The sequence below is a fragment of the Dermacentor andersoni genome, chromosome 9 (genome assembly GCF_023375885.2).
Source record: "Dermacentor andersoni chromosome 9, qqDerAnde1_hic_scaffold, whole genome shotgun sequence".
Lineage (NCBI taxonomy): Eukaryota > Metazoa > Arthropoda > Arachnida > Ixodida > Ixodidae > Dermacentor > Dermacentor andersoni.
In genome coordinates, this window is record NC_092822.1 from 80,388,873 (window position 1) to 80,404,240 (window position 15,368).

At 44.6% G+C, this 15,368-nt stretch overlaps 2 protein-coding genes across 12 annotated transcripts in view; one reads left to right on the plus strand and one right to left on the minus strand.

The window, feature by feature from the left end:
* Window positions 1-4,944: 4,944 nt before the first annotated feature.
* LOC129384115 (uncharacterized) lies at window positions 4,945-12,629 on the minus strand. 4 transcript variants are annotated; one of them, XR_008611894.2, is made up of 4 exons: window positions 12,534-12,628; window positions 11,250-11,348; window positions 8,402-8,592; window positions 4,945-6,184 (listed from the first exon to the last, which is right to left on the minus strand). XR_008611894.2 is itself a non-coding variant. In XM_055069254.2 (3 exons), the coding sequence occupies exons 1-3, from the start codon at window positions 12,577-12,579 to the stop codon at window positions 6,059-6,061; spliced, it is 363 nt and encodes a 120-aa protein (XP_054925229.1). In that variant the 5' UTR covers window positions 12,580-12,629; the 3' UTR covers window positions 4,945-6,058. The 4 variants fall into 4 exon arrangements, 1 of the variants encoding a protein (XP_054925229.1); XR_008611892.2 differs by lacking the exon at window positions 11,250-11,348 and having other exon boundaries at window positions 12,523-12,628; XR_008611893.2 differs by lacking the exon at window positions 12,534-12,628 and having other exon boundaries at window positions 11,250-12,516.
* A 12-nt stretch (window positions 12,630-12,641) lies between these two features.
* LOC129382127 (uncharacterized) overlaps window positions 12,642-15,368 on the plus strand; it is a 53,669-nt gene continuing 50,942 nt past the window's right edge. For 6 of the 8 annotated variants that reach the window (XR_011890038.1, XR_011890037.1, XM_072284228.1 and 3 more), the window contains exon 1: window positions 12,642-12,939. The gene's annotated coding sequence lies outside the window, so the exon portion shown is untranslated. The remainder of the gene's footprint in view (window positions 12,940-15,368) is intronic. The other 2 variants (XR_011890036.1, XR_011890035.1) reach the window with 2 other exon arrangements.

Genomic DNA, 15,368 nt, shown 5'->3' on the forward strand with positions numbered 1-15,368 from the left:
GTATGTACCAATGCCAGTAGCGCAAGGGCCAAAGAAGACCTATTGAGCAGCCACAATGCAGTCACATCTCACAACAGGTGGCAGTTTGGCGACATTGGTATTTCATACGGAAGAATAAAGAATGTCAAACTGAACATGGACTGAAAAAAGCCACATAAGTTCATCTGCGTATGTGTGTAGGCCTTTTTTCTGTGTCCAGTTTGCACTTCTTTATTCATTACTTTACTCATTCCAATCCTTAATATGCCAGTCACAATTTTCGCAGCCAACTAGCCGCAGTCTTCACTCCACCGCTCCATATTTTGCAGCATGAATGGAGCACAGTGTGCGAGTGCAAGCCCATTTCAGACATCTGATCACACAGAAGCATGGCAGAAGAGGCAGTGGTTTTGTACTCGTGCGCTTTCGCTGAGGCAACGTGTGGCGTGCAGCCGCAAGCGATATCTCGTTTGTCTGGAGCGAACTGCCTCAAAAGGCAAGCACTGTCTTTGCTAAATTGTAGGATGCCAAACGCACTAAACCGCCAGTGGAAGTGTGTCGCACTGTGAAAAATGGTGCAAGAAAAGAAAGGAGGTGTAGTCTGTGATGTTTACGACGTGGTTTCTCTGTTCTGGTACAACAGAAGGCAGTGAAGGAATGCGACTTCTGGACACTAGTAGAGGCAAAGGAAATGTCTAGGTTAGCAGGATAGCTTGCCTCCTGGAAGAATATTTTTTTAAATAATGAAGGAATTTGAAAAATTATTGCGGTAAAATGCTTCCCTACATGGCACTTTGCAACTTCATGCTGTATCTGAAATTTCTGATGGGGCCTAGTGAAGGCCTGTTCAATTGATACCTTACATGTGCACTAGAAAAGCTAACTACTTATTGTTTTTCTCAGTCATAAAAAATCACGAGCCATTCCACTCTGTGAAGGTGGATGACGAGCGAAGCTTTGTAGCACACGACAAAGGCGCGACAGAATTTTTAACAAAGGTGCAAGCAGATTTATTGTGTTGATCGGTGGTTATTGTGACGAAAGGTATGCATGCACATTTATTTTTATACATTCACGTTAATTCGTGTTTTTATTTTACAATATGTTGAGGCAAGGAATTTGAGACTGAAGTCACTGCACCGACAAGCACTGGGCCAGTGGCGTCAGCGCCTTTGCAGAGGGAGGGGCAGCATGGGAACACTGACATGATGAGTGCCATCGGAGCCAGCTGTGGAAAATGACGACGACGAAGGCGTGAGTAGTGGCATGAGTGTGAGGAGCAACAGCCGTGGAAGAAGACAACGAACGCACGAGCAGTGGCCGGAGCATGTTCGTGCGGTTACGCCTAGGGGTGCCAATGAGCCAGCTAGGGAAGTAGACAACGAACGTGAGGGCAATGGCACGAGCCAGTGCTGACGATGATAGTACAGTGGACTAGAATATAAGGGGTAGTGGGCTCAGCAGTACAGGGTGCATGAAGCCGCCGATGTCAACTTGGAAACATCGGTGCGATGCCTAGTGTGCCACAGGAAAAGTGCGTACTGCTACATATGCAAAGAAGAGCGGTGTCATACCGTCAAGGTCAATGTAACGTCTGCGACCACGTTTGTACCCTTTCCGTCTGTGCTTCGACGCCACAGCGCTTGCTGTGCATGTTCACGCCGTCTCTTTAATTGTGTAGCAACATGCGCTTTCCCTGTGGTACACCAGGCGTCGCACCGTCGATTTCACTGTATAGCTACGTTTTTAAGTTGACAACGGTGGCTTCACCTATTACCATTATATTCTAGTACACTGTAACGATAGTTCCTGCTTGCACACATGAAAATTTCATGCCACCCTAGCCATAAACAGCTTTGTTGTAAAAGAACTGTGTGCCGAGGTACAATCAGTATGTGGGTACCTTATTTAGAGGCTAATCAATATTCCCAAGTGGCCAACAAGCTTCGCAGTATGGATGCATTCTTAGGAGAACACGTTTCGTCATCTTGCCATTTTTTACAGCAGAGCTGTATATGGCTAAGGTACCATGGCATTTTCATGTCCGCACACAAAACTATCATCGTCAGTGGCTCATACCCCCATAAGCGATCAGAAAATGCAGTGACTCATGCCCCGTAAGGCAGAGGCTACACGCACTCAGCAAAGTGGGTGAACAGTGCTTGCATTCTTTCTAAACACGCATACAACATGCAGAACAGCATTAAAAAACTATCATCAACCCATGCCTCCGTAAGCAATGGCTTATACCCCCATAAGCAAGCAAAAAATGCAATGGCTCATAGACCCTTAATGTTCATGGCTACTCACTTTGCATGGGTTAGTTGCAATAACACTACCCCTGTGGTCGTCTGTGATTTCAATGTGGATGCGTCGGGGCCGAAAATGGAGTGGTTTACGTGCTTCACGTTGCAGATCCCTTGCAATGCCACATCAAACCGGCTCAATCGACCAGCCAGCGGCGTACATGCATCTATTTGGCATTATCAAAGAATACGATTGCAGTTGTGACTATGGCGACCAGTGTCTATCTTAGCAACCACACAGCCATTGTGACCATCATCACTAAGCAACAATGACTGATGCAATGTCTTTACCACAATGTTTACAGCTCCGCTGATCATCCACCTTCGCAGGGTGGAATGGCCTTGAATTTTTTCTCTGCCTTGGTTATTTGTTTGCTACACAGAGCAACTTGAATCGAGAGATAACCAGTAATCCTGTCTCGCGCGTGCTTCATCTTGTCATTTACACATCTTCTCAATAAAAGACACCTTGAAACACTCATTTATCACAGATTATTATATCATTGCTTTAAAGTGAAGCTTTCTTTGCCTCTTCTGTCAACTTTTCCAGTGCTGCTGTCAAAGTCTTGCATGCCGCATTGGGAGGTGGTTGAAAGCTCACAGTAGGAATGCGGGAAAAGGGATAGGTGAAGTCAGAAAGCATGCCTCACTTGGGGGGAGCTCTGGAGCTCCGAGAGAGTTGCCACAATGCTTGCTCCCTGCAACAGCATTGCAAATGCTTCGGCACTTTGTGCTCACGCACAAAAGTCCGGAGAAGGAGTAGAATGAGGAGGCAGGGATTGGGTAGAACCAGATGCCCCACTCATTCAATCATCGATGCAGTCGCGGAACTTGTGAGCAACTTAACGCTCTTCACTTGTGGCAGCTTGCCTTGGGAGAGGGGCCATGCGACTTCAGAAAGCATGCATCATTTGGGGTCTCTTCAATGAAGGAAAGGCTAGGGTGCCTCAATGCCAGCACCAATGTGGTATGTGGAACAGCAGTTGCAGAGTAAATTGATAAATGAGTCCACCTAGGCACAGTAACTGACGCAGGGCACGCAGACAGAAAGCGGCAGTAAAGCACTGCAGTGTCAAGAGGACACTATGCAATCGGCCACCCTGCAAATCAACACTTTTGTTCCAGACATGGTGTTTTAATAGCGATGGAGTGTGCTGCTTGTTCTCAGTTACGCTAGCTCATAGCTTGCTAGACCACACATACCTAGCTTACCTTGCTGCAGCATGTGCGCATTATCTTATTCCTCAGTGCTGATTACTGACCCATGTATTTTGTTAATTGGTTATTGATGTCCTTCATGCTTACGAAAACAAAGACCGGCACGTTAAAACAACTCGGACAATGAAAATAAACAAGGGGGGGATGCTGAAGCAGCATATTACCACATTATGTGGACATGTTGATCATTGTTGGAGGCTCTGAGCATTATGCATGTAGTAAATACCTCAGATCTCAAATTACCACTATAAAACCAGAAATAGCTGTAATAATGGTGTATGCTCGACCACGAGCATCTGCTCTTAACTCGATTTCATTGCAAAGAGGTCCGCCTTATCATCCGAGAAACAGTATGCCGGTGCATTCAGTCAAAAAAAAAAAGTTGCTTTTGTATGGTCAGTGCAAAGATGTGATATTGTTTATAAGTTTATGTTGCAAACAACTTATACGCTATAGTAGGTTACGCTTGTCCAGGAAAGCAGTTGTTTCAACATTACAATAAAAACGTCAAACGTTCTGTGCTTTTACTGTTTTCATAATGTCACTTTCACTAATACTGCCATTGTTACTGGTGCATAGGCTGCGATAAACTGCACAAAATTGAAATGTTGCCATGCTCACAGTGGGCACCACATACACCCGTGAGCAAAAGTATACGTACCAGGGATTGCTCGATAAAACTGATTTTCTCCTTCTCCTGTAAATGTAATTTGAAATTAAAGACTGCAGTCCAATCTTGGTGCTGGGGATTTTCTAGTGCACTCGTCAGGTTCTGTTTATGCATGATAATTACGAATAAATAGTTTTTTCGGCGACTCTGTGGTCTGTGTACTTTTGCTCATGGGTGTACACATATGGTGTATAAATGTCTGTGCACCAAGGTTGGTATTTAGGCAGAAAATATCCTAAATCACTTACAGTGGCAACTTTTCTTTTTTTCTGCACTGCATCGTATATTGGTTTTGTGTGATTGTTACCAAGCCTACAGTTGAACTCTGATATACCAAACCTGACGGCGATCGCAAAAAAGTTTGATATATGGGTAATTTGATGCATAAAATTAAAATTTTATACAAAAATTTTCCAAGGGTATTTTACTGCTTTCGTTATACACAATTAATTATATGTGGGTTCGATATATCTGGGTTTCACTGTACAATGAAAACTGTTTTTTGCACTAGGACAACTTAGCATAAAAACTTTGCTGCTTCATTTGGCTGAAGACAGCACGAGGCAGCCTATACAAACACTGCACACCTCCTCTCTAATAATTTTTCTAATACAAAATTTTTTAAAAAATCTGTTCGTATTTGACACACGTGGTCATTAAGTAATCACATACATTATTATTTAGTAAAACAGAAAAGTCTACCAGTCATGCTTTGTTTGATCTTTTCTGAGGTGACCCTCGAAAACTATTGAACAAATGAAAGGCTCATCATTATCATGGCATCTGTGTTTTTATTTTGGCATTTCGTAAGCACTGTTTTGTTTTCACTGTGCAGGATAAGGGTATTCTCCCTTCCAACAACCACTGAGGATGAAAAGTCGTAGCTGGAATGCCTCTACTGGTGACTTGCGACTACAAAACTGGAAGTCTGTTATACCTGAAAACACATCAGGGTCCACACAGATGAGTGTCCATTTCAGTGCCATTTGTACCCTCAGAGCTTCTCACGAAGGTCCAAGCTCAAGTGCCACCTATGCATCCAGAGCTGAGGAGCCATTTCAGTGCCCTTCATGTCCAGAGTGTCGTGCAAAAAAAGTTAGAGACATTTGGTGATCCACACAGGCAAGCGTCCATTTCAGTGCCTTCATACCCCGAGTGTCGTACGAAAGGGTAGTTTGAAGAGACATTTGGTGGTCCCCACAGGCAAGTGTCCATTTCAGTGCACTTCATGCACTAAGTGCCACACAAAACGGTAGTCTGAGGACACGTGGTCATCCACACAGGCAACCGTCCATTTCAGTGCTCTTCATGCCCTAGTGTCGTGCAAAAGGTCAGTCTGAAGAGACATATGGTGGTCGACACAGGCAAGTGTCCATTTCAGTGCCATTTGTGCCCTCAAGAGCTTCTCACGAAGGTCCAAGCTCAAGTGCAACCTGTGCATCCGGAGTTGAGCCATTTCAGTACCCTTATGCCCCGAGTGTCGTGCAAAAAAGGTTGGTGACATTTGGTGATCCACACAGGCAAGTGTCCATTTCAGTGCCCTTCATGCCCTGAGTGTTGTAGGAAAGGGCAGTCTGAAGAGGCATTTGGTGGTTCACAAAGGCAAGTGTTCATTTCAGTGCCCTTCATGCACTGAGTGCGACACAACACGGTAGTCTGAAGAGACGTAAGGCGGTCAACACAGGCAAGTGTCCATTTCAGTGCCCTTCATGCCCCGAGTGTCACACAAAAGGGTAGTTTGAAGAGGCATCTGGTGATCCACACAGGCAAGTGTCCATTTCAGTGCTCTTCATGCCCGGGTGTCATACAAAGGGTAGTCTGAAGAGACATTTGGTGGTCCGCACAGGCAAGTGTCCATTTCAGTGCCCTTCATGTCCTAAGCTTCTTACAAAAGGGTAGTCTGAAGAGCCATCTGGTCACTCACACAGGCGTCCATTTCAGTGCCCTTCATGCACTCATAGATTCTCTGCAAAGACCAGTCTGCTCCAAGTTCTTTGTTCAGGCCCATCACCTAAAGAAACATATGAAGACAAATCACTATGAGGCCACTGAATAAGTCATCAGCCATGCAAGCGTGCATTATGAATCAACAGAATGCCATGCACAGCATGCTGCATGGCATTCTGGTGCATCAGGAAGCAAGGGTAGCTATAGGATTTTAAATATCGAACTGTCAAGCGACTTTTCAGCATGTTCTGGCATACTGTTCTGGCAAGCTGTAGTGACATTGTTTGCATTACACTACCACACTCATGCAGTATGCCTTCATGTGAAGGCATAACAAAGAAGCAAATATCCGTCAATTATGCCTTCAAAACACTTTGTTTGCAGCAAAAATAGCTTAGGTAAATTCCGAGTGTTAACCCAATCATTTGGACTCATGTGTCCTCTAAATGTCCCCAGTATCAGAGAAAAAAATTAAATTATGGGGTTTTACGTGCCAAAACCACTTTCTGATTATGAGGCACGCCGTAGTGAAGGACTCCGAAAATTTCGACCACTTGGGGTTCGTCAACGTGCACCTAAATCTAAGTACACGGGTGTTTTCGCATTTCGCCCCCATCGAAATGCGGCCGCCGGGGCCAGGATTCAATCCTGCGACCTCATGCTCAGCAGCCCAACACCATACCCACTGAGCAACCACGGCAGGCAGTATCGGAGAAGGCAAGGAAGGAATGTCACTTGTGGACATTAGTAGAGGTAAAGGGCCTATGTTGGCAGTCAAGCTCGCCTCCTGGCAACATGGTAGCCAAACATTTTAATTCCTCCTATCTCCTCTAATAATGTGGCAATTTGAAAAATTACTGCAGTGAATGCTCTCCAGACAGCGCTTTAAAAGCTCCAGTGTATCACCAATATTTCCAGTGGGGCCTGTTGGGGGCATTTCAAGAGATGCCCACATGTGCACCAGGAAAGCTAAATTCACATCATTTTTATTAGGTCTCAATGCTCCCAGGTATTGTAAAGACCTATATGTTGAGGTATGACCAGCATGTGGGGGCCTTGTTTTGGAGCTAAACAATATTTCCAAGTTGTCATGCACTTAACACTTTCCTGTCCACGCCTATACCCATCGATAACAGATTGTCGATGGTGTCAACTTAACATTTTGCCACGCTCGGAAAGCTTCTGGACAGCTACCACCATCTAGCGCCTAAAAGAGGAACTATTGTTTACTTTCGCTTGTGTGTCTTTTTTTCACCACGGGGGGAGGGGGGATGTTTAAAGTGCCTTGTAGCCACACGTGACAAGCGCTCGTTGCTCCTGACATGGTGTCGACATCACATGCAGCTGCCCTTCAGAAACGGCGAATTTCCACGGATTCAGATAGTCTGAGTCAGAATTTTGTGATGGTTATAGCAGCATTTACTCAGAAGACGATTTTGATTTGTCTGACTTTAGCATGGACAGCAAAACTGCGTCAAATAGCCCTGGAAAATCAACAGGTACCCGCCGGTAAGTTCTGTTTTCTACCCCAAACCATTTCGTCACATCCACATTCAAATTTAAAGATTTCCGGTGTGTTCTAAAAGTCACAGTTCTTATCTGCACAATGTCAACATCATTTGGGCAGGATCATTTGCTGGCGGTGAAGCAAAGAGTGGATTTTTGTGCGAGAAGACGGCCAGAAGTTGACCTCGGCACTGCGCTGCGCAGTGCCATGCGGTTGCGATGCGACGGTTTGTGTGGTGACACGACAGCCACTTGGGCCTCAAACCTTTTTACAATTGTGCATTGGATCTACAGACCACACCTGCCTTTGATTTCTACGCATATATTACTTAAAGTAAATAATCATTGGCCAAAAGGAATCGTCAGTACCTTGGGTTACTTTACACATTGCAAAACTTAAAATGCGGATGTTCTGCGTTCAAGGCCGTTTAACTTTTGAATGTGATTATAACATTTCATACTCAACTGCTGGTGGCATAGTTGCACTGGCCAAGATGTGCTGGCCAAGATGTCAAATTAATGCTGGCACATCTCTAAAATTTTGCTTCCATGCTTTCTCGTCACTGCAGATGAAGAAGACTGGCAAATACCTGCATACTTGAACAGGGACTTTGAGAAGCTAATTCAAGAATGCAAGTGAAAAAGAAAGAAGAAAGAAAAAAAAACAGGAAAGTGACGAAGTGGTCAAACACTACTACTACTGCAAAGAGGCTAGAAGGGACAGGAATATGCTGGTCTTGTGCGTCAAATTTAGTTGTTTAGAGGGGTCGCTTACCGGAAAAAGGTCCACTTGCAACCGTCTTGCCTCCTTTTGACTCTTGAGTTCTCCTCCAAGCCCAGAAGTCCATTCTCTGATGGGAAACACACACTTATACCCCTGTGTGTATGCTTCCTTCCCCACAACCTTTGCCTGGCGGAGGAAGTTCTTTGGAGGCCCCAACACTTGCGATGCCTTCTCCTGGGTATCTGCAAGCGAAAATTCCAACTACTTATCTCCTGTAAATGTCCCACAAATGTTCCAATAGGACATAGTGGACCTCCTTAGATGTCAACTGAACTGGAAAACGTCCTAGGAACATTCTGGCAACATGCACTTTCCAACAAAATGTTCCTCCCATATAGTTAATTTTATGGCTCTCGTAGAGTGTAACTAACTGCTTCACTGACTGTAGCATTTGCTCATCTGAAAGCACAAGTGAGACAAATTTCGTGCACCTACAACTGTGGTGAGTGCTACAACTGTGGTGAGCTCGGCCCTCGATGACCAGCTCAAGCTGATCCAGAGAGCTGAGAAGATGGCAAGAGCCAGTGGAGCCCTGGACTAAGGCCCACAACCATTGGCGATTATTCTGCTTATCCTTTTAATAAAGGTCATCTATCCTATCCTATGGTACACACACATTGCGGTATAACAGCCTGTAGACACATGTAATTGCAATCACTATATTTGTTGCTTCCCGTGCATTTTTCTCATGTTACATGCAAAATCAAAACCAAGCACTCTGCTAACCCGATCATCCTCGCCCGTCGTTCCTGTCTGCACAGTATATCATCAAGACTAGATATACTAACGTATACAGTTATACATCACCTGAACAGACAGAAACAAGTAGCAAGGCTGATGGACACAGCAGGTCAGTTGCATTTGATGTTGCACGACACTTGAGGACGCACAGAAAGCAATAAATACAGTGACTGGAAGTGCACATTTCTACATACTGTATACCGGTAACTGTGTGCTGCTTGCAATGGTGGTAGGTGCATAAAGTTCGGCTCTCATGTGTATTGCACAGTTTTGTGTGCCTAAAGCAGGAGGCACACTTCAACAAACTGCTTCACGCAAGGCACTTTTTCCTTGTGAAAACACATTTAACAATAAACACTGTACACCAACATCACAACCACATGCTTGAACACACAGTAGGGTACTACTGATGAGATTAAGGTTCCGAGTAAAGTGGGTAAAAGTGCCCATGATGGTAGCAGAGGCTGGACATAGTATAGACTGTTTCATCGGGTGAGGAGGATAGGGCGCGCGGAGAGCCTTTCCTCCTCTCTGGCTTGGGCGATCCGGTGCGGCGCTGCTTGAAAGTAATGCTGTCACGTGCTGCGTAACGATTTCGAGATGTTTTAGATCTTTGTGAAATTTACGCCATGTTCGTTCATATAAGGTCGTCAGGGAAGCCTTTCGGTGCATCGGTTACTACTGTAGGCAGAAATATGTCTTGGGGGCGCAAAAATGTGACGTGCAATATCGGCCGCGGTGTGCGCGCATTATCAGTCGCGGTGCGTGTATGTGTTGTTTACTATTTTGCTTATATCTATTTTAATTGAACAAAGAAAACCGGCGTCTCTGTATTACCAGCAATAAATGGTAAATCAGCTCACTGATCGATTGGCGTAGGGAGTGAAACATAAAACATAAGAGCACATGCTCGTGCACGGCCAACCTAAGGCAACCACGAAACATCTGAGCGGCAGGCGCTATCAAATATTTGTGATACACTGGCATTGTTCTCATGCATTTCAAGTCTAGTATGCTTGAAATAACCATATGTCTACGCTAGGCTTGCTGCATGAGGTCCATGGCGCTGCTCAACACAGCGATCACTGCAGTTGGTGAGCCAGCACGATACACATATAAGCTGTGTGCTTCGGCATTGCCTTTTTGGCCTGTATACAGCCATAATATATGAGAGGGTTCGCATAAAAAGAATGCAATGGCTATATTTGAGTGCGAAATTTCCGTAATACGTGTGAGTGCGCCGTAGAGAACTGAACGAACACAACCGAAAAAAGAACTGTTATCATTCTCTTTCTCTAAAAAGCAAGAGAAAACGGGCTAACGCCGCAGAATGTTTATAAATATATAACCGCTGATGCCGTATGCTTGGACCATGCGCTATATAGAACAAATATATCTGTAATCCAGCACCTACTACTGCTTAGGACGCTCGCGCAGTTCGTAAACAGTCGCTTTGCTGGACAAGCTTAATTCAGACTGTAAGGTATGCTGCTATTACTAGCCAAATCTATTTTATTCATGGGTAGAAACCTCATCCATCCAACCAAGTAGTCACACAATGTAACCTGCAGCGAACAGTTTGAACGCCTGTCAAAGTATAACAGTACAGCTCCTATCGTAGCAGAACGGTACCCACGCTGTTACGATCGTCGCGTATGTTTCATGGCTCCTAAACCGCAACTTACAAATAGAGGATAATACTGAAATAAGGTCACATTAGTGATTGGAACATTCAGAAATACACAATTGATTTCCGAGGCTGATTGTAGGCTCAAATATGCGTGCACACATCGCGCTGCGTGTTCCGTCCACCTCAACGCCGGCGGAAATTCTGGCCATGACGCCTTACCCACTTCAACTTCAAAACGCACGTCATACTAAATAGACCCCACGACCGCGAAATCAAACGCCAGAACCTACCACTGAGCGTATACCTGCCATGCAAAAAAACCGCTTTCACCCAAGCCATTATGGCGCTGCTCATAGGCGGCGCCACTGCGTTCACAATATGGCGGCGCCTACGAAAAAACGGTCTATATATGCCCGAACCAGAAAGGCTGTACCAGATTGTGCTGCCCTCCCACTTTTTTTTTTTTACCTCTCGCTTTTGTAGGAAAGCACACGTCTTGTTAATTCCAGAGCCGGCCACTCAGAAGTAATACTCTAGTCCTTAATTTTTTTTGCGATTCCTGCACATCTGGAAAGTGAGAAAAAAACCCAGCACAACAAAATAAAGGTAGCTACAGCTTTGTTAACTTTGCACATAGCTTTGTGCAACCTATCTACAGCACTTGTGGGTTTCTAACTACTTCTTAAACCAAAATGCCTGCACAGCAAATATGCCACAACGCAAATACAGGTAACAATGAGGCTTGTGGCTTTCAAGGGTTGACACCCGTGTTCACATGCACGTCTTGTTTAGTAAAATAATTCTTTAACACGGTACTTCAGCATCTTGTAAGCAAATCTGTGCTATGTACGCTGCAGTGTGCTATACCTTCTGGCACTGCCTGTGGTGAACTATTTTGTATTGGAAATATTAAATTTGGCACTTATATTGTTGTTTTCAGAGCTTGTCCGCTCGTGTCTCGCAAAATATAAAAGCTGGATTATTATGTCCTACCATATTCAACATAAACTGAATGAAATATGAAGTCTTATTATAACTTCCGAGTGCTAAAAGCTTAAACAATGAATAACCGAAAAACTTGATGCACAACTTCGATCACGACTTAATGAGAGCTCATTGCGCGAATTCGACAGTATGTCCCAAGCCGTCCTAAAATGCAAAAAAAAAAAAAAAATTAATGATCACGCGTAACAAATAAAATGTCCAATGTGTGTGGTTCGGTACAATGCAAACTGGTAGTGCGTGCATTCATTATAGCTTAACGTCCGATATGAAGTTGTCAATGTCATATTGCGAAGTGTAAAAACTAAATTGGACGTGCTTTTGTTATTATGCTAGCGCAGGTATGCAATATTTAAATCCTAAGCCACGAGGAACAAGTTTTTGGCGCGTTTTCGTCAACCTCCGGCGTCGTAAGCTTGTTCTTTCTGGTTGGACATTAAAATAAGAGCTGCGTTCTAAGAAATCAAAACGGAATGCCCAACACGTAAGACGTATGAATCATCATGATCTGCGATCGAAGGCCGCTATGGTTCCCGAATCAAACGCTAAGGAGAAAACAGGCAGAGCGCGTACTCTACACGCGCGAAAAAGAGTACAGGCGCGAGTACATCCATATCAAGGGTGTCCATAGCTTTTTTTATAATGCCCGTGTTTTACCAAGTTTTACTCCGGCTTCTCAATACACTCAATACTAATTTCTGACTATGAACTACGCGTTCACATGCGCAAGAGCACTCACACAATTCTCACCCACGACGAGCAGAACGAAGAGAGAAACAGCGGACTGCAAGGGCATGCATACGTAACTACACTCGCCGACAAAATCTTGCGTGGCGCGCGAGCGCGTGACCCAACGAGACGGTCATTAGAGGAAACGCCAGTTCACGGGATTGGCCAGTCGTTTCAGCGGGTGCGAGAGAGAAAATCTGGGGGCTTTCGCGCTTGAAATTTCTCCCTTTGCCTAGGTACCACGGAGGAGCAGTTTCTTTGGTCGTTCTGTCCCTAGGCGTGCCCTGGCGTGCCGGCATTTTGCGATGTGTCGGCTGGCGATCTGAGCGTCGCGTACAAGTTTTCCTCGTGCGTCTCCTTGGGTGTTGCTGGCGCAGTGCACTGGCGCGAACGATTGTTGTCGTTTGGTCAGTGGTCTCCCGTGAAGGCGAGTATGATATGGCGTTGCCCTGTCACTACCAGTGTCACACGTATACTTCTCATCGCGATCGGCACCGATCCGGATCGAAATTCTCGACTGTTATTGGGTCTCTCGCTCATTTTGTCCAAAGAAGGCAATCACGACCGCGAAATTCGATCAGGATCGGGCGTGATCGCGATGAGCAGTGAGCCGGAACACAAGATACACACACAGCGCACACTGTCAACAATTTCATTGCGAAAGCATTGCGACCTTTGAAGATTATAGCATGGCACTAGTCACTTGATAGATATAGCATATATTACATATATAGCAAAATATATAGCATCTTCACAGTTTGCCCTGTGTGTGCGTTTTCGTTCCTTGTTTGTGCCCCTGTCACACTGGTATCTTACCGTCCTCGCGAATTTTTCCATGCGTCGAACGCTTCGAGAGGGCTCAGTTGCGCGTTATTCAATTGCCATAATTTAAATATTAAAATACTACTAACTTGTAGCGTGGGGTCTCTTTTTCACGTTTCTGTGTCTTCGTCCGCTTCCGCTGCTGCCTTAGTATGTCAAACGGCAAACTTCTGACTGCTGTTGCAGAAGTCTTGGCGTCACAAGTTGGCGGCTGGACGTAATAATATTTATTTTAAGTCCAGCACGCTTAGGCCTCCGCCACTCCAATCCTACGGGCCATCCTGCTTCCAGCTTTGATCTCCCCACTACCCCTTGGGTGCCCTGGGGATCCTGCGCCGCCTGCTTTATTATAACCTCAGGTCCTCTCCTGAGGCCTCCGGTTGCATGTGCCCTCTTGGAGCAGTGCTTGTAAAAAATCCAATCTATCGTCGCGACTTAAAAAGCGATCCGCGACAACAGTCACAAAAAGCGACAACACCAGTCAGAACCTTGCCTGTCGAACCAAGTCATTCTCACCTAATTATTTAAATGATTAAGTGACTTCTGTAGGTGTCGGTCAATGTCATATTAAGCGACTGGCGAATTTGTTCCCTTTACTTGATGGATCCTGCATCTCGGCATGCATTTTGTAGCTGTGTATTCGTATAGATGTAGGAGCTCGGTGGGAGATCTATTAGTGCAGGCAGCATGCGCTAACACCATGTGGCAGATGCTGCTTGATGATTTCTAGTATATCATACCCGCGCGCAGCTATCGTGTGCGCCACAGCCCTTTATAAGTTATTTGGCTGAGCCATAAGTTCCAGCTTTGCTCCGACACCACGTGAGTGCTGGTTTCCCATGTCTTTCTGTCCACACAGTTCTTTAAGCTGACAATGAACGCTGTCATCATTGATTTTCATTTTTCGTTGCCAGGATCGTGATCCCCATCTTCACATTGCATTAGTACAAATAATAAGAAAACTTTGACCACTATTGTCACCACTTTGATTAAAGTTCAGGTCCCTGCAATAATGTGCATTTCACTCTATATATATCTATACATTTCTTTTCTTGGGAGTTCTTCGAAAGTATATTTTTTTCACTAGAAGGTTGGTAACAATGAGCACCTCACCGTCATGGGCTACCAGTTTGGTGCAATGTCCCACTCATTATAAAAATCTTATAGGTGGATCGTCATTTGAAGAAAACCAATTCTTTAACAAATGGTCCATTCTGCATTATGGTTCTACCTACCTGTCTTCTACAAGCTATGCATTCACATATGAAAGAACGGTATATAATGATAGTGATGAAGCGGTGTATCTGAAATAACCTTTGACATCATCACAGGAACTTGGAAACAGGTACCACATAGTGATAACTCTGATAATCATTAATCATGTCTTATACATGGCTGGACATGTTTTCGTTCGCTTCTGGCCTTCCTTGGGTCACATGATATTTTCTGTACCTCACAATGAGACCTTAAAGCATAGGCATCTAAGGCTTTCACCTTAAAATGGAAAGACGCAAAATTGATTGCTTCAATGTTGCTTCCCATGAAAATGAACTACGTGTACTTTGTTTAATTTATTCACTTGAGAAATGCACATATAATACCATCCATGTTAACATAGCAGTATAGACGGTGACTATGTGGGGGCCTCCGGGGCCCGAGCCCCCTCCGGAGATTTTCAGGGGGGAGGGGGCTGAGCCCCCCACCCTGAAAAAAAGATTGTAATCTTGGTCCCCCACTTGATTAATGGCTAGCGTCATTACTATTGTAGTGTTGATAGCTCAGATATGTTGAAATAATTTTTGCTCTTCAAAATGAGAAAACACATGACATTGCTGAACTGTGGCTGTTTGTCAACTCTTGATATTAAACAATAGAGAATCTTCTTACCGCCCTCAAATAGTTTGTGCGTGGTTTACAAGCTGGAACATACATTCAACAAACTTTCTCCTCAAAACTTAATAACCGCTTCTCAGAATTACAATATTGTAAATTGTTCATGGCAGAACAGCCCTTTTTGCATCATTTTGTGGAGTC

What these genes read in the sequence shown, in the direction of transcription:
- LOC129384115 (XM_055069254.2), bottom strand. Translation starts at nt 12,579, where the DNA reads ATGCCCTTGCAGTCCGCTGTTTCTCTCTTCGTTCTGCTCGTCGTGG. An exon ending in CTTCGTTCTGCTCGTCGTGG is followed by an intron (nt 8,593 to 12,533) that starts GTGAGAATTGTG and finishes TTTCGCTTGCAG; the next exon opens with ATACCCAGGAGAAGGCATCG. An exon ending in TGCAAGTGGACCTTTTTCCG is followed by an intron (nt 6,185 to 8,401) that starts GTAAGCGACCCC and finishes ATGTTTCTTTAG; the next exon opens with GTGATGGGCCTGAACAAAGA.